Consider the following 18,299-nt stretch of genomic DNA (forward strand, 5'->3'; position numbering starts at 1 on the left):
CATTAAAAGACATAGATAGAACGCGGAGGATGTCGTGTTTGCGGTCGTCACCAAAACAAAAAGTAATATTATGCGGAGTCGTTCCCAAGAATTCCAGCCAACGCCTTTCGCAATTATGATACATCGAGACAGCCAAAGCAAACTCCAACCGGCCAACATCGCGTTCCTTTGTCATCTTCACTAATCATTACCCATGGAACGTCAAATCGTACAAAGCATATGCTCACCAACTCCCGTATCCCTCAGAGCCAACAGAGATTCTCCTCGAATCAAACGAGTTGTCGTCTTCTAGACCTCGTTGCCATGACACGAAATCATGGTAGCCGTGTTCGCTCGGGTACCCCTTAGGAAGATACTTCTCTGGAGGCCCACCAAACACCGTACCGACCGCTGTCTTCACAATCTGATCGACCGCATCAAACGCAAAAGCAACGCTCTCTCTCGCCAAGTCTCTGATCTGGTCGCCCCTGCTCCACCGCTTCTTGCGCTCATCCATCGTCATCTTCTGCCACCTGACCATATCGTCGTTGATCTCGATGTACATACGCTCCCACATGCCCACCTGCTCCTCGGGCAGCACGAGCTGGCGGTCACCGTGCCGCAGCCGCCACGTCCACGTGTTCTTGGGCGCGTCGAGCGTCTTGAGGTCGGACTCGAGCGGCTGCTCGGCCTTGATGAACTTCTCCTCGGCGGAGTACTCGTGGTGGTCGCGCGGGTACTGCTCGTACACGGCGGTGACGGAACCGGTGGTGGTCTTGTACTGGTCGATGACATTCGGGTCGCGGCCCGGGCGGATGTTTTCCTCCTTGGGCGGGCTCTTCTCGAACATGAGCTGCCAACCGCGACCGGATAGGGCTTTGCATTGCCACTCGCCCGAGTCGTCGACGCCAAGGCCGTGGTAGAGGTAGCGCACTCGGACGGAGGGGTGGATGAGCTCCACAGTGTTGGTCATGGCCTTGTCGCGGAGCTCGTCCCTGTATAAGCCGGGCTTGCGTGTGGAGCTCTCCGTCCATTGGTTCGTGACGGTTCGGTATGGAAGGGTGACTGCGTTCCAAGCTGCATCGGGGAGTGTTGTGACGAGGCTGTCTGGACTGGTGATCTTGCCCAAGCCCCAGGGACGGGCGTCGCTCGGGGATGGGATGGTGCGGAAGATGCGCTTCATTTCCTGCTTGCTGAATTCGACGCCGATCGATGTGAGCTGGTCCGCCATCCCTGCAAGATTTGTTAGCTTTCCAAGCGCGTCGTAGCGGGTAAGGCCGACTTACATGCTAATGCTATCTTGGAAATTTGCTGAGATTCAGAGCCACCACCGACGTTGCTGTGGCATCCAGGAAACCAAACCTGTCGCAGTTGAGTATTGTGATTCTTGGGGCTCAAGTTCCATAAACTTGGTGCGAAGGCTGTTCTCGACTCGTCCAAAGCAAGGGCCTGGAAGGCGTGGTCTACGTTAGGATGGACATCAAGACTTGCAAATCGAAGCTATAAAAATTGTTAGAGCCCGTTCTCACAAACCGCTGTCGCCAATTTTGACGGTATCATACCTCTGAGGCACTGCCTTCCCAGAACGACCAGGGCATCTTTGGAATACCAAAGCTTCCGACGGTGTCGAAAACGCCTGCCGCAGTCGACCGTGTTAGTAAGACATCCGATATTAGAGGAACAGGGAGACTTACCAACTGCCTTCACTCTTCCCTCCACAGCTTCGAATGTTGTTTGGGCCTGCATGCTGCTCCTCCTCGTGAGGCACATTTGATACTGTCCTTGTTAGTAAAAAATCCCTTTTTGAAAGAGAAGTGGCTCCTTACCTCTGACAGCTGACCGCGATACGCTTTTGCCATCTTCCTGAACCTCATCTGGCCATTGTCCTTCTTCATCTGTGTCATCCTCTTGAACAACTCCGCCTTCTCTCTCTCAAGCCGCTTCCTTAACGCTTCGGGGTTCAGCCTCCTCTCATAGGTTGCATACAACTTGGCGAACTCCTCCCCGAGCTGTTTCTTCCGTTCATCGGATTCATACCCTCGGCCGTCGAGTTTCCTCTCAATCCTCTCCATCTTATCCATAAACTCCTTCTTCACTCTTTTCCCCAGCTGCTCGACAGTGAAGGCACGGAGATGCTTGCTCGGGTCGTACAGGAACTCGCTGGTCCATTCGTTGAACGACTGGTAATCCTGGTAGATGTCTGCGAGATGCCGGAGGCCGGTGCGGTTGAGGAAGCCCAGGGAGCAGACCATGGAGGAGATGGAGCGGGCTGTGAATGCGCCCCGTGAGAATCCTAAAATGACGATCTCGTCGCCGGGGTTGTAGTTATCGCAGATGAAGCGGTAGCAATCGACAATGTCCTGTTGGCAAACAGGGTTAGTCATATGGAATTTTGGCGATCATGAAGGGGCGATTTACTTGTCGAACTCCTAGACCGAGAAGACCTTCGAGGACGCTCGTTGTCTTTGACTCGTCGGTCCCGGGGCCGCGGTGGTAGTACACGACCTGCGGCATGCCGGTACAGCATTTGTGTGCTACAGCCGCAGACAATCGACTGATGTTCGTCGGTATGGCATTGCTGCCAATGTTTCTGGTACGCTTTCGTCAGTCGCTGGTTGAGAAGAAGTATGTTCCAGGTAGCATACGAGCTGTTCCACGCTCCATCGCAGCAGATAACAAGTCGCTTCCTATCAGGAAAGTTCTCTTCGTCTGACACTGCAGCATGATGGGCGCAGTCGATAAAGTTCTCCATCGTCGGGCTGTCCATGTCGGCTGGATTCTCTCTCACCAGGCGGTGGTTTCTCTGACTTCGGGACAGGGGCTTTCAGGAAAGATTCCTTCCTGCGGCGAACGATGAGCGCGACATGGTGTTTATGTTTACCATGCCAGATTAAAAAAAATACACACACGCTTATCAGCAGTAGCTGTCTCAAAATGGGATAAACAGAGAAGAAGCTTGCATGTGAAAGTCGGCGCACGAGCTCCGCCAGATCGGCGCGCCACTATCAAGGGGTTAAGCCACGTAGGGCTGGCTCAAGCGAGGTTTGTTATTCACTGAAGAATGCGAGTTGGAATTGGATGTTAATGCATCGTCGAGATTGTGCGTGTTGTGTGTAATTTGAGGGAGCTGGTGGCTTCGCCGCACAGTCCGTGTTTTTGAGCCTCGAGGCCGGATCCGGTCTAAGGCGGTGGATGTGGTATCGGCGGACTCATCGGACACGCTGTTCGAGAAGTTTGGATTTGGGGCTCGTGCATTTTCTAATTCTGTTCATTTTGTGGCTAAGGTACGCGAAGCGCATGTGATGAAGGACCTAAGCCCAAAGAACTGCAAGTTTGAGCCGCTTGGAATCTGAGGTCATCTATCTTGGGCGCGGTCGTTGAGACACTGTCTCGATCGCGGCTAAAAGCAGACTTGTGGTTCCCGGAATGGTATATTCTTCGAGCGAAAGCTGACGAAGCGAAAGGTTATCGACGAGCGATTCGACGGTGGGAATAATAGAATGGTGAGATAGCTTGGGTAAGAAGAAGCCCAACTTAACATGCGTAGTATGTGCGGGAATGCCGCCTCCTCTTCTCCAAATCGTGACTTGGAAGACTGCTTATGCAATCGTCCAGCCATCATCTTTCCTCACCTCATTTGAGAACCAACCGTAAAAAAAGCAAACATCGATATCAACCACCAAAACCATTGGTTCGCAGGTGTTTGCGCGAAGCAGTCGATCCAGGGTTCACGATGAGCGGTCAACCAACACCCCGGCCACATCATCCGGCCTCGGTGATTCCCCGGCGCTTGTAGGGACCTCTTTGGTCACACATGCATCCGTCCAACAAAACAATCCGAATCTCGCAGCACACTATCGCCTTTGATTCGCGAGATCTTCCACGCAAAGATCCACCGACGACACTACCAACATGCGGGACTACGGCACGGGGACAGGGTGGTTGGGGCGGCACGAAGTGCGGGTGTGAGTAGAAGCTTAGAAGCTTCCCCGCGTATGCGGGGTTTGGAGGGACTCGGCCGATGAAAAAGGGCGGCGGTCCAGTCGTCGCTTGAAGTTTTGCGAAGGTTTTCCTCGTGAAGTGAGTTTGCCGGTGGGCGGAACAGATTCTTCCTGTGGCTTGAAAGTCAATTTTCACGCGGCGATTTATTTGAGGGGAGTGCCCTGTTGCGAAGACTTGCCAAGGCCAACTACATCGCCATCATCAGCTACATCGACAACAAGATGGCGACGACGGGTGAGAAGGGCATAGGCCCTCGCGACATCGAGTCACCGACGATGAAAGAGGTACTGCGTCGCAAACTTCACCCACGACGATGAGAAACATCACACTGAACCGATGACAGGACATCCATTCCCCCTCCCCTGTCTCCTCCTCTCGAGAAGAAGAAAGAGCTCTGCTCTGGAAGCAAGACAAGCGCATCATCCCAATATGCGCGGGCATCTACTTCCTCTGCTTCCTCGACCGCTCCAACATCGGCAACGCCAAGATCCTCAACTCCTCCTCGGGCCACGACATGCAATCCGAGACGCACATGTCCAACAGGGACTTCACCATCGCGCTGATGATCTTCCTCATCGCCTACGCCCTCTTCGAGGTCCCATCCAACATGCTGCTCAAGAAGCTGCGCCCCTCCCGCTGGCTGGCGTTCCTCATGTTCTCCTGGGGCGCCGTGACCATCGGCCTCGGCGGCGTCAAGACCGGCCCGGCCGTTACGGGCGTGCGCTTTCTGCTGGGCGTCTTCGAGGCCGGCCTCTTCCCGGGCCTGGTCTACTACCTCACGTTCTGGTACAAGCACGACGAGCGCAGCGTGCGCGTCGCCATGATCCTGGCCAGCGCGACGCTGGCGGGCGCCTTTGGCGGCGCGATCGCGTACGGCATCGGGCACATGAATCAGGTGAACGGCATGTCGGGCTGGCGGTGGCTCTTCATCCTCGAAGGCATCCCGTCGTGTCTGTCGGCCTTCTTCGTGTGGTTCTTCCTGCCAGACTATCCCGAAAGTGCGGGCTGGCTCTCCGAGCGCGAGAAGGACCTGGCGATTGAGCGGTTGTACCACGAGGGCAGCAAGAGCAGCCACAGCACGATGTCGTGGGCGGATGCGAAGGCGACGCTGACGGATTGGCGCCTCTATGGGCACTATGTGGTCTACTTCGCGATCTCGATCCCGTTCTCGTCGCTGTCGCTGTTCACGCCGTCAATCACCTCGGGGTTGGGATTCGTGGACCTTCAGGCGCAATTGATGACGGTTCCGCCGTATGCCGCGGCTTATGGTAAACTTCACATCACTCTCACACATGTTCGAAGGCTGACATTTCCCAGTTGTCCAGATCCTCGTCGCATACTCCGCGGACCACTTCAACGCCCGCGGCGTGCACTCCGCAGCCCTTGCGCTGATCGGCGCGATCGGCTTCGTCGTCTCCGCCGTCCTCCCCCCGGACGCCTATCACGCGCGCTACGGCTGCCTCATCGTCGGTGCTTCGGGCGCCTTCGCATGCATCCCGCCGCTCCTGGGCTGGCTCACGTCCAACATCTTCAGCACGGCGTCGACGGGGCTCGCGATCGCGCTCAACGTCAGCTTCGGGGCGGGGCTCGGGCAGATCCCGGGCGTGTGGGTGTACAAGGCGGAGGAGAAGGCGATCGGGTATCCGACCGGGCACTGGTCCAACGCGGCGCTGCTGTTTGTCGTCGTCGTCGGGTGTGCGGCGCTGCGGGTGTACTATGGACTGGCGAACAGGAAGCTGGCGAGAGAGGCGGAGAGGAATGGGACTCAGCCCAGGTTGTTCAAGTACTGAGACGGCGGAGGGCTTGTAACAGCATGACGGGCTCAGATGATGCTGTGTTGAGGTTGCATGAGACAATTGAGTTTTCGAGGTTTCAGATGAAAGCATCCATGGATATGTATCTATGTGTCTAGTTGATGTCCCACTCTGGGTGATGTTGATTAAAAATAATTCCACCATTCACGCAACGTCGTATTTTGGTCCCTTGATTCAGCACCACAAACCACGTTTGGTTCCCCCGCTGTCGCATCTTGATGTCCCAGGGGCCCAATCTTCCCCATCCCCGCATAGAAGCGGGTTCATGATCAATCGGCGTTGTGGCAGAGTGGTCTAATGCGCAAGACTAGAAATCTTGTTCCTTCGGGAGCGTCTGTTCGAATCAGGCCAACGTCGAATCCATCTTTTTGACCACTGTCACTAATTGCTCGGTGGTTCAGCCACGGCACACCACCACCTTGCCTTTTGGTGGTTAGCCTGCAATTGAATCTGGGGGGTCGCGTGGTCGGCCATCCAGCCCACTCGGAGGCACACATCCGTGATTGGATTCGTATTTGGGATGAACGGCAATCAACGGCACTGCACAGAAAACCTACTGGCCACCAGCTACGGCCGCTAAGCAGCCATTTCACTCTCGCTCTCTCTTCCGAGTCGTTCTTCCCCGCCAGAAGCTCCGACGTCCCTGGATTATTCCCCCCCCTTTTATCGACGAGCTATGCGACCCAAAACTCGTTAAAGTGCAGGCTAGCAAGGGTGGCGGCACCAAAAGCGAGGGAACTCAAATTTGCCAAGAAGCGACCGAGACAGCGGGATGGAGCCAGCTAAAGGCCCAAATATAGTGGGATGACCGGTTAAGGGATGACCCTTGCATTTCGTCTTCAGACTCGACACCGTCGCCTGAAGGTTTTCGGTTCCTTTCGAAACGTTGGAATGATGACTTGTTCTGTTATGTGAATAAGCGACAGGACACTCTTCGGTCGGTGACCTGGTCTTCTGTTGCTCGTTTTGTGACGAGAACTTCACAAACTGGACCAACAACGACGAAAGTGGCTTGTAAGACCAGGCGGAGAAGCGTTTGGAATTTGGGCTCAGTGAAGGGGGCCAGAATTCAATAACCCCCTAGGAAAATCAATCACGATGCCAGCATTCCTCAGCAGCAACATACAGACCCGGCGTGCGCGGGTGCTGGTCATCACCTTCGTCGCCATCGTCTTTCTGTTCCTGTTCCACAACTCGGGCCTCGGCAGCGATTACCTGCCTGCAGCATACACAGGACAACAGGCCGCCCCAGGAAGCGCGGCGCAGAATCAACAAGCAAGCCAGAACAAGGATGGGAACCTCCCGGCAGCAGCACACGGCGAGCCGGACGCAGCCGGCAACAAGCTCAAAGAAGACGCGGAGGGCGAGGACTCGTACCGCAACAAGGACGGCGAGTTAGCCAAGCAACCCCCCGACGCCGGCCGCAAGCCCGCAGATGCATCTGCAGCGGCGAACGCTCCAACGCCGTCCTCTGGCCGAACGCCGCCAGTCGCTCCGGCCGTGCCGCCCCCGGTGTCCACGGAGCCGTGCCCGTCGTATGAGAGCTGGATGCGCACCCGGCCTGGGCCGCTGTCCGAGGGCAGGCGCCAGTTCCCGCTCAACCGGCCCCGGCCGGAGTGCCGCACCTTCACGTCCCCGGCCATGGAGGCGCTCATCACGCGCATGAAGGGCGTGATTAAGGACCCGGACCTGTACCGCCTGTTTGAGAACGCGTACCCGATGACGCTGGACAGCATGGTCAAGTGGCGCGGTTTCGCGAACGAGACTGACGAGAAGACGGGCGAGACCAAGGTCACTGACATGGAGCTCACGTACGTCATCACCGGCGACATCGACGCGCTGTGGCTGCGCGACTCGGCGTCGCAGGTGTACTCGTACCTGCCGCTGCTGGAGGCGTCCACGGACAAGGACTCGCTCGCCAGTCTCTGGCGCGGGCTGATCAACGCGCACTCGCGGTACATCGTCATCTCGCCGTACTGCCACGCCTTCCAGCCGCCGCCCGAGAGCGGCATCCCGCCCACGCACAACGGCGCGTACGTCCACAACCACCCCATGCCCGCCTACGACCCCCAGAAGGTCTTTGACTGCAAGTGGGAGCTCGACTCGCTCGCCAGCTTCCTGCAGCTGTCCTCGGCGTACGCGCGGAAGACGGGCGACTGGGAGTTCTTCGGCAAGTACGTGTGGATGGACGCCGTCGAGGCCGCGGTCACCGCCGCGGGAGCGATGCGCTTGGGGACCTATTCCAAGGAGGGCAAGGTCGAGAAGTCGGCGTGGACGTTCACGGGGTGGACGAACCGCGGCAGTGAGACGCTGACCAACGACGGCCTCGGCAACCCGATCAAGGAGAACGGCATGGTGCGCACCGCGTTCCGGCCGTCCGACGACGCGTGCATCTTCCAGTTCCTGGTGCCGGCCAACATGATGTGGGCCAAATACCTCGAGGACGCGTCGGAGATCATGGCGAAGCTGCCCGGCGAGCGGGCGAAGAACCTGACGGCTGCGATGCGCGACCAGGCGTACGGCATCCGGGAGGGCATCGAGAAGGACGCGATCGTGCACCGGCCTGGGTTCGGCGACATCTTCGCGTACGAGGTCGACGGCTTCGGCGGTGCGAATCTGATGGACGACGCGAACGTGCCGTCGCTGCTGGCCATGCCGCTGTGGAACTTCACCAAGTCCAGCTACAAGGTTCCCGGCCCGCCGAAGGGCGAGAAGCAGAGGGACTACACCGAGATCTACCGCAACACGCGCAAGTACGTCCTCAGCGACGCCAACTCGTACTTCATGCGGGGCCCGGTCATCTCAGCTGTCGGCGGCCCGCACGTGGGACCGGGGAAAGCGTGGCCGATGGCGGCGGTGATCGCGGCGATGACGGCGTATGATCCGATTTCCGGGGTGAAGGACGTTGAGAAGGAGGTTGAGGAGCAGGTGTCGATGATTCTGGACTCGACCGCGGGAACGGGGGTGTTGCATGAGAGCGTGAACAGCTGGAACGAGAACGACTGGACGAGAGCGTGGTTTGGATGGGCTAATGGAGGGTTTGGGGAGCTGGTCTTGAGGATGGAAGAGCAGGAAAAGAAGGGCGCCGGGAACGGGTTGCTAGGGAAGAGTTGGCAGGGTATGAAAGCAACGCCGGGCACCCCCCAAAGGTAGCGTTGTCAATACATGTACATGAGATAGACCAGAGAAGAGGTCGGGTTCTAGCGGTTTTATGTCAAATGGTCTCACGTTAAGATAGAAAGAAGTCCATCCACAACAATACAAAGATTACCACCACATTGTAATTCAATAGAACATTCGAGGGAAAACAGCCAATGGAAGTGCAGCGTAAATAGAAAGAAAACGACCCAGAATGGGCAAAAATGTCAAAAGAAATTCGACGTTGGCCTGATTCGAACAGACGCTCCCGAAGGAACAAGATTTCTAGTCTTGCGCATTAGACCACTCTGCCACAACGCCAATTGACAAATTCACCGAAAATGGCAACTATGTAGCATAAGCCCCACCTCCTCGTTTCCAAGTCGCTTGATCTGGCTCCTCCACCTTCCTTCTTCCTCTTTAATATTTCGTTCGTTCCTTAGTATTCTTCTGGGTCTCATATTACGTTGATATTATTTTCCTATGACTGTGAATAGTCGCTACCGTAAAGACCCGGGAAGCTTGAAAATCGAAGTTGTAGATCCTATGTTAGTAGAGGACATCCTTCGTTATAAGCTGCAGAAACTGATCACACCCCTAGAATCATTACATGCCAATTGTGCGCGCTTTGCGAATGAACGTTCACGCGTTCAAAATTAATAATAGTTCAAGTAATAGACTACATTGGTTTGATTTGATACAAGTATGAGAACTTCCAGCCGTACTTCCAATCACGGATTTTAGTCTCTTCTGCAAAGTAGACACCCATTGTTGATATTGCTTATGCGCATTTCTGGGCTTCCCTAGATGCCTTAATTCTTAGCATATACTTCATTGCCCTTCATGCTAGTTCGCTGACTCTCATCACAATAGGCGGCCGATCTCCTCGTGCCACCACACATTCCGTTCCCATTTATACTAGTCACCAAACACAGCCCAAACCACCGACAAGCAGACGTAATGGAAACCTCGCTATCCCGGCTTCTCAGCTTGCCAGCTCCAGTGGTGGCTCCAAAGCCTTGAACAAGTTGGCTTCTACACGTTATTAATCTTTGTTCCAATGATCTGCTTCTCTGCTGCCATGCTCGGCCTCGTTTCACAGAAGTCAGTGAGCACAGTGGATTCTTCACCGAATGACACGGGCTAGGGCTCCAATTCAATGAGCCATCATGCCGTTCGACTGATCTTCGTCCTCTTCTGGCGCAACCCGTCTCGACTTCATTTTTTTCCGTATGGAGTACGAGCAGTTTGAGCTGTACTTCGTACAAAAAGAGCATTGCGAAATAAATATAAGGTAAAGATATAAGATTTGATTATGTCTGGCTTTCTGAACTTTAAAATGACTCACACGATGGACCTTTATGAACAATAGCTCACAGAGATGTTTCTACACTGGATCCTGCACCAGCGGGATCATTCCTCCTGAATTATGAGTCCAGTCTTCCATGGCTCGGCACCAAACTCATGGTGTATCTACTTTCGAGGCCAGCGCCCAGTTCGTCAAAATCTCGTAGGCTACTTGCGCAGCTATGAGCGCTGTCTGTTCACCCTGTCCATCGTATTGCGGGCTAACCTCAACGATATCAGCACCCACGATGTCAATCCCTTCTAGTCCCCGCAGCAAGCGAATGACTTCCCTACTAGTGAACCCGCCCACTTCGGGCGTTCCCGTGCCTGGCGCTAGTCCTGGATCCACGACATCGATGTCGAAGCTGAGATAGACTGGACCGGTACCGACCCGCTCCTTGACCCGTCTGATGATTCCATCTGTACCAATGACATCAACCTCGTCTGAACTGATCTGAATAAATCCTTGAGCATCATCATCAACATTATCTTGAGGGCCTGACAGCCTGGTCCGTAGCCCAACATGAGCCGAGCTGGCGTTGGCAATGAGACCCTCCTCCCAAGCCAAAGCAAATACGTCTCCGTGGTTGAAACGGCCCTGCTCCGAAAACCAGGGGAAATCGCTCACACTCTTCGGGGGGATCCATGTGTCCAGGTGCGCATCGAGATGCAACACGGTGATGGGTTGTCCGTAGACCTGGCGCAAAGCACGCAGGGCACCCAAAGCAACACTATGATCTCCGCCCAACGTCAAGAGTCGTGGCTTGGATGGTCTTGAGCCTAGCTCTGTCATGGCTTCCGTCATTTGGCGCAGTGCTACGCCGTTGTCGATTGGAACGAGTGGGATATCTCCGCAGTCAATGATCTTCAAGCCAGACTTGTACGGATTGATACCGGCCCTTGCGTTCCAGCCTCTGGCGCGAGATTGCCTCGCGGAAGCCACGCGGATAGCTCGGGGCCCAAACCGCGCACCCGTGCGATAGGAGACAGCGGTGTCGAACGGCGCACCGATGATACCGATGTCAAACGCAACATCGGGCTCAGTCAGACACTTGACGTGTTTGAGGTGTGCGAATGTTGAAATGCCAGAGTACGACCACTATACAAATTAAAGTGTCAGATGTGAGGTTGCAGTGTGATGCTTCTGGGGCGAGGAGCCACTCAACAAAGCTGTCCTTGGAACAGGTCATACGAACTTCAAAACCCCACAAGTGCTCAAGTTCAGCCTTTCTGGTTGCTGCTGCTGGAGATTTGTTGATCGAGGAATCTTGCTGGGCAATTGGTGTCTGATATTCAGTTGACTTGGTCTGCCGCGCTGGATAGTGCGTGATTTCAACTACCGCGTCGGCTATGAACATCGCCAGAGGAAGGATGGTGACGATCAATACACATCGAAGCCAATGCTTCTGTATGTGCTTGTGCATGTTGCCGAGCATCGTTGAGAATCTGAAAAACTTCTCGTGCTCGGTATGGCTGAAGCAGTGTCATGGAGTACAGGGCGTGAAAGAAGAGTGAGATCAGGCGAAAGCAAACCGAAAACCGGTGGGAAGGCAGGTCGTCCTGGTTATCCCATGGGATCAACAGCAACCGGATGAGTGAAGCTCATTTTGGACAGAGGATGTATTCGCAATAATACACATACGCCCTGAGTCTAGTTGTGGCACTAAAAATCTTATGCGAGCGTTGTGTTGGTCATGCAGTACGGATACGTAGCCAGTGTATGCCAAGTATATCATCTCACTGTGCTGATGAGCATGTCTATCCTCCTGCCTTAAATGGTGACCGGGTGGATCCCACCTCAGCTTATGCATGCGCTCTTCCGCCCGAGATACAGGGATTGGGGTGCTCTCCCGTTTATCCGCGGGAGAGACATGGGTTCTTGGTCAATTCATCTTGTTGGCTGTTGGTCAGAATTGAAGCCTCTCCCTTTCTTCCACTTCACACCCTCAATCCACCGAAACCCGCGGAAAGCCAGCCAGCCATAGAGACGTCGAAGTCACGGCGCAACATGGCCAACTCATCCGCCTGCGCCGATTCGGAGTTCGGTCCTGTCCATGGCTGCAGAGGAGACTTCGACTTCTCGCTGCTTTTCGAGCAGACCATTCTTTCCGCTGTGCCGTCTGGCCTGTTTCTGTTCTTGGCCGCCATCCGCCTTTTAGTCCTGTTTCCGAGACGGAAGAAGAGTCAGAGAGTCGCCGTGGGCACAGGGCTCCGCTGGGCGAAGCTCAGCGCGGTCGCCTGCTATGGCGCGATTGAGGTCGCCCTTCTCGCTTCATGGATCAACACTTATCCAGGACTCTACGGAACAAGAGCCAGCATCGCGGCGGCCATCCTGAAATTGGTGGATGTCTTTGCGCTTGGGACACTGTCCTGGCTCGAACATTCATACTCGCCACGCCCATCAACGCTACTCAATGTCTACCTGCTCGTCTCGCTGAGCTTTGATGCCGTGCAGACCCGTACACTTTGGCTCAAGGCACACGACGAGTCAAGTAGTGTTATACTCATACCGGCCGAGTTCACCGCTGCTTTGGTAATCAAAAGCGGCTTGCTGGTGTTGGAAGTGATCGAGAAGCGAAGTCTTCTGCTGCCAGAATGGCGACACAAAACACCCGAAGAAACGGCCGGCGTATTCAGTCGTAGCCTTCTGATATGGCTTCGGGGTATTTTGGTGAAGGGCCGGAAGACACTCCTGGCACCCACCGATCTTGACCCGCTCAGTGAGGGATTAGGCACAGCACATCTGTCCTGCGCCTTTGGTGCAATGTGGAACAAGCAAAGCAAACGACTCCCCAGACTTTCTCTTGTGCTTCTCAGAGCCCTTAGATGGTCAATCATGGCGCCAGTCATGCCGCGCCTCGCTCAAGTCGCTTTTACTCTCTGCCAACCCCTACTGCTACGCGAGTTTCTTCGGTATCTCGCTGGCGAAGCAACCTTTGTTGGCAATACCGGCTACGCCTTCATCATTACTTACGGGCTTGTCTACCTCGGCATAGCCATCTCAGGATGCATCTACTGGCGTCTAACATACAAGTCTCTCGTGAAGTTGCGCGGGTGCATTCTGGCGGCTGTGTACGAGAAAACGCTCGGCATCGATCCTGCTCGTTGCGACACGACCGCGGCTGTCCCTTTGATCAGTACCGATATGGAACGTATCATCGCAGGCTTCAAAGATGTCCACGAGATATGGGCCAACACCGTACAGGTTGCCATCTCTGTTTGGCTGCTGTATCGGGAGCTTGGGATAGCCTGTGTGGCTCCGGCAGTCGTGGCGACCGTGTCAAGCCTCGGCTCAATGCTGATGAGTGCGTTCGCGGACAAAGCCCAGGTCTCGTGGATGGAAGCGACGCAAGAGCGCGTCGCCATGACCGCAAGAGCTGTCGCGGGAATGAAGAGCATCAAACTTCTCGGACTGTCGGAAAGTGTGTATGATCTGCTCCAGAAGCTCAGGAAGGCAGAGCTCCACGCTGCTAGACACTTCCGCCACATCGAGGTGCTCACTGCCACGATCGCCTTTCTGCCGCTGCTTCTGTCTCCTGTCTTCACGTTCCTGGTTTTTGTACTCCAGGCGCAGAGTGCTGGTGAGCAGCTGGATACCGTCAAAGCTTTCACGTCACTCGGTTTGCTCCAGCTGATGACGCAGCCATTGGTGTGGCTGTTCCAGGCGATCCCGCTCTTCGTGGCATCACTTGGATGTCTGAACAGAGTTGAGAAGTACCTTCATGCCGAGCCAAGGAAAACCAACTTTTCGCCAAGCACTTCAGAGGTCCAACCTGAAGACTTGCCTCTCGCCGGACCTAGAAGCGCTGTGGTCATTCGTGCTGGCGAGCTTGGATGGTCAGAGACCAAGCCGGTCCTGACAGATGTCAACATCAACATCCCAGCCTCTCAGTTGACCATGATCATAGGACCTGTGGCAAGCGGAAAAAGCACTTTAGCCAGGGCAATAATCAGCGAACTGCCACATTTCCAAGGAGACATCCAGATATTCGACTCTGTCCGTGAAACCGCAAATACGGATATTGCTTTCTGTGGTCAAGAACCATTCATCATGTACGGGACACTCCTTGACAACATTACGGGTTTCTCAAACTTCGATAGCACCTGGCTGGAGTCGGTTATCCATGCTACAGACTTGGGAAACGACATTGCAGCTCTCCCACAGGGCCGAGCTACAAATGTTGGTAGCAAAGGGACCCGTTTGAGTGGCGGACAGCAGCAGAGGGTGGCGATAGCCCGGGCACTCTATGCACGAAAGCGAATGGCTATTTTCGACGATGTCTTTTCTGGCCTTGATGCAACGACCAAAGTCAAGGTCTTCCAACGCGCTATAGGCCCTCAAGGCTTACTGCGTCAGAGTGGCTGCACCGTCGTTCTTTGCACACACGACGTCTCCCTTCTTCCTCGGGCAGACCACATTATAGTCCTAGGCCTCGACGGACATGTGGCTGAGGCGGGAACATACGAACAGCTACGGGAGCACTCTTCGTACATCAAATCACTCGCGATCCAGGAAAAGAGCAGCAAAGATGGCGATGTGCTTCGCGAAGCAACCAGCGATGGAGCCACCAGAGACGCAAACGAGGCCAACCAATCCCTTGCAAATGGGGACGATGACTTGGCTGCTGCCGAGCCGGCAGATGACTTGACGCGAAGACTTGGAGATGCGTCTATTTACAAATATCTAGCGTCCCACATCGGCTTCTGGCGAGTCATGGTCTTCGTAGCTCTTACCTGTGGCTGGGCTGTCTTCTCAACAATCGGTACCGTCTGGCTCAACTTCTGGTCCTCAGCCGCATCGGGGTCATCTAACGGCAGCCAGGACGGCTACTATCTAGGCGTCTACGCCGCCTTCCAGGTGCTTGCGCTAGCATTCCTCGCCTTGTTCTCTGGCTTCTCACTTACAACCCTCGCTGTTCAAGCCGGCACTTCGCTCCACCACGTCTTACTCAAGACCATGATATGGGCGCCTCAATCCTTTTTCGGTGCCGTTGACACGGGTATCACGACAAATCGCTTCTCCCAAGACATCATTCTTGTGGATGGAGACATGCCGATGTCTCTTCTGGAGACTCTTTCGGCAGGTCTTGTGGCCCTGGTCCAGATGATCTTGATAGCGGTTGCCGCACCTTATGTCGCTATCGCCTATCCTTTCCTGCTGGTCACATTGCACTTCGTCCAGAGCTTCTATCTGAGGACCTCTAGACAGCTTCGCTTCCTCGATCTTGAGGCAAGAAGTCCGCTGCAGACAAATCTGCTGGAGACAGTACAGGGCTTGGCCACCATTCGCGCCCTCGGCTGGGCCGCGCAGTCCATTGAGGCAAACCATGATCTGGTGGATGCCTCTCAGAAGCCTGTGTATCTTTTGTACATGGTCCAGAGGTGGCTGCAGCTTGTCTTGGAACTTATAATCGCAATAATGGCGATCCTTGTAGCTGCGATTGCGCCACGGATGCCTTCTACATCGGGAGGCCTGCTGGGAGTTGCCCTAATCCAACTCATGTCTCTCAGTCAAGAGCTCAAGATGATCGTCATCAACTACACCAACCTCGAGACGTCTCTTACTGCAATCTCCCGTATTAAAGCTTTTGAGAAAGACACCCCTTCCGAAAACCATCCTGACGACAACACAGCTGTGTACCAATCGCCGCCAACAGAATGGCCGCAGGAGGGCTGCGTCAGCTTCGATGCAGCAACTGTGAGCTACGGGCTTTCTGACACCGAAAAACCCAGTTTCGCACTCAGGGACTTCACTCTTGACATAACCTCGGGCCAGAGGGTTGCTATCTGTGGGCGCAGCGGCAGTGGTAAGAGCACTCTGATTGCAGCATTGACGAGAATGGCCGAGCTGGTTTCGGGATCAATTCAGATCGATGGGGTCGATGTCGGTTCAGTTCATCCATCAGATGTCCGATCTGCAATCAACACGATCCCCCAAGAGCCGTTCTTCTTCCACGCCACTGTAGCCAAGAATCTCGATCCAGCAGGGGTTCTGTCCGATGACGTTTTACGCGCAGCGGTGGAGAAGGTTCAGATGTGGCAAGTCATTGAGGACGCTGGCGGGCTGCATGCTGCAGGTACATTAGACAACCTCAGCCAGGGCCAGAAGCAATTGCTGGCTCTATGTCGGGCAATTTTGAAGCCAAGTAAGATTGTACTCATGGATGAAGCGACAAGCAGGTAAGTCGAACCCGTCATAGCGACTTTTGAGGTTGCAGCCTTCCGACCGAATGACTGACTTGCCGTCTAGTGTTGACCAGCATACTGCAAGCATGATGAAACAAGTCATCCAGGATGAGTTCAAAAACGTCACCGTGATTGCTGTTGCTCATCAATTGAGCACTATTTTGGATTATGATGTTGTGGTTGTTATGGACTCTGGGAACATTGCTGAGATTGGAAATCCTGCGATTCTGCTGGAAACCAAGTCGTTGTTTAAAGACTTGTGGGACAGCCAGTGACTTAGGGCCTATGGACGTGGCAGATATGGCCGATGCTTGCGTACAACCCCAAGACTGAGATTCGATAGTCCTCGCCACCTGCGTATTAATAGAAATCATTCCATCCAACGATTTTTACATTATCACAAGCCTGTGTGGTAGCAAGTATTGAGGGTACCAACGTGCCCATGTGTACTGGATTATTAGCCTGGAACGACCTTTACTAACAGTACAAGTCAAGCCTGACAAGAATCACCTCCAAACTCCATTGCGGAGATCCGTTTCCAGTCATCACGTATAGACCCCTCAATTCCCTACACCATATTCTCCATGTCCAGGCCAGACGAAGGCATCATCCGGCATCGACTTTTTGTTCCGGGGCCACACGGCACGCACATTCTCAATAGCGTTTTGGCGATTCCACTCCCGCAGCCCGTCGAAATTCCGGCATTTCTTCGTAATTCCGAACTGAGCAAAGGGAACTTCGTCCTCTTCAACCCATCTATGTGGGACAATATCTACATCGGCGCTACACGTCAGGCTTTGAAGAACCATGTGAAGGCAGTGCTTTAGGTGCATCCAATGCATCTCATCAGGGTGACCGTCCGGGAACTTGTCTGCATAGTAATGCTGAAAGTGCATTTGCTTGCGGACGGCGTTGAGACAGTGAATCTGGTGGAAGACATCGATTTGCACCGGAAACAGATCTTCGTGTTTCGCTGCATCCTGCTGCCCCGTTGACGTCTTGGTGGCAGCCTTGGTCAGCGACTTCCAGGACGAAGGCGCCTTGAAATAGTGATCAGGATTGTACCCCGCTCGCCTCATTGTGCTGGAGTTGACTAAGATGACCTCGAATGCCTCGGCTGCGAGATCATCCCATGCAGCGTCTGTGCCTGGCGACGGGTCGCCGCGATAGACAGAAGCGTTGTCGTGAGCGTACAAGGTGCCATCAACTGTAGTAAGACGAGGAGAGAGATCCACATGGTCATAAATAGGAGACCAGCTGGAGGTGTATCTCATCGCCTCGTCTGCTGACGAAGATGTAGATGAGCATGCGCAGTCTGTTTTGGCGCCGGCTTTAAGGAGTATGAGAACAGACACAACGAAGAGGAGAACATTGAGATATGTAGGCCAGAACAGCCTCTTAGTCTTATGCCCTTTGTCGGGGATTTGGGAAAGCTTCAACTCTGACCGACGATGGGCGTGGCTTTCGACATGGCCGGTTGCAGACGGCTGCTCGTCCAGAAATGGTACAGCTGCTTCGCAGTCGTCCGTGTCGATATGCATTGGCTTCATGGCTGCTTAGAAATGGGTAAAGAATGCCTAGAGAGTAAGGCGAAAAATGACTGACCTAGATCAGAGCAACGAGCCTGATTAAACAATGTGTACTTCATCGGGGGGAACAGCAGAGTCCTCATGATAACGCAATTTCGATTGTCCGAGAGCCCCGAGACTCCAGGCTTGAAATGGGTTAAAAGTACCCTGCCTTCGCTAAAGGTCTTGGTGTTATCACGACTTCAACCCAAGCGCGTAGTGCGTCCGTATTTCTTTCCATCTTTCAGAATATCTGGCCGAATGG

At 54.4% G+C, this 18,299-nt stretch overlaps 5 protein-coding genes across 5 annotated transcripts; 3 read left to right on the forward strand and 2 right to left on the reverse strand.

Annotated features, from left to right (window-relative positions):
* Positions 1 to 223: 223 nt before the first annotated feature.
* On the reverse strand, positions 224 to 2,746 carry CGCS363_v010611 (Uncharacterized protein; the record flags this gene model as incomplete). The annotated part of the gene is made up of 7 exons (XM_036642460.1): positions 224 to 1,212; positions 1,266 to 1,479; positions 1,542 to 1,615; positions 1,674 to 1,755; positions 1,806 to 2,339; positions 2,398 to 2,569; positions 2,625 to 2,746. The coding sequence occupies 7 exons, from the start codon at positions 2,744 to 2,746 to the stop codon at positions 224 to 226; spliced, it is 2,187 nt and encodes a 728-aa protein (XP_036492128.1).
* Positions 2,747 to 4,202: 1,456 nt separating this feature from the next.
* On the forward strand, positions 4,203 to 5,771 carry prlL-3 (MFS transporter prlL; the record flags this gene model as incomplete). Its single annotated transcript, XM_036642461.1, has 3 exons — positions 4,203 to 4,265; positions 4,325 to 5,249; positions 5,299 to 5,771. The coding sequence occupies 3 exons, from the start codon at positions 4,203 to 4,205 to the stop codon at positions 5,769 to 5,771; spliced, it is 1,461 nt and encodes a 486-aa protein (XP_036492307.1).
* A 1,122-nt stretch (positions 5,772 to 6,893) lies between these two features.
* On the forward strand, positions 6,894 to 8,948 carry CGCS363_v010613 (Meiotically up-regulated gene 157 protein; the record flags this gene model as incomplete). Its single annotated transcript, XM_036642462.1, has 1 exon — positions 6,894 to 8,948. One exon carries the CDS (start codon positions 6,894 to 6,896, stop codon positions 8,946 to 8,948), a length of 2,055 nt encoding a protein of 684 aa, XP_036492126.1.
* A 1,447-nt stretch (positions 8,949 to 10,395) lies between these two features.
* CGCS363_v010614 (putative agmatinase 2) lies at positions 10,396 to 11,716 on the reverse strand (the record flags this gene model as incomplete). The annotated part of the gene is made up of 2 exons (XM_036642463.1): positions 10,396 to 11,379; positions 11,477 to 11,716. 2 exons carry the CDS (start codon positions 11,714 to 11,716, stop codon positions 10,396 to 10,398), a joined length of 1,224 nt encoding a protein of 407 aa, XP_036492125.1.
* Positions 11,717 to 12,288: 572 nt separating this feature from the next.
* Positions 12,289 to 16,741, forward strand: atnG-1 (ABC transporter atnG; the record flags this gene model as incomplete). The annotated part of the gene is made up of 2 exons (XM_036642464.1): positions 12,289 to 16,460; positions 16,531 to 16,741. 2 exons carry the CDS (start codon positions 12,289 to 12,291, stop codon positions 16,739 to 16,741), a joined length of 4,383 nt encoding a protein of 1,460 aa, XP_036492306.1.
* Positions 16,742 to 18,299: the final 1,558 nt, after the last annotated feature.

This window comes from Colletotrichum siamense, assembly GCF_013390195.1.
Source record: "Colletotrichum siamense strain Cg363 chromosome Unknown KSG_Cg363_contig07, whole genome shotgun sequence".
NCBI classification, from domain to species: domain Eukaryota; kingdom Fungi; phylum Ascomycota; class Sordariomycetes; order Glomerellales; family Glomerellaceae; genus Colletotrichum; species Colletotrichum siamense.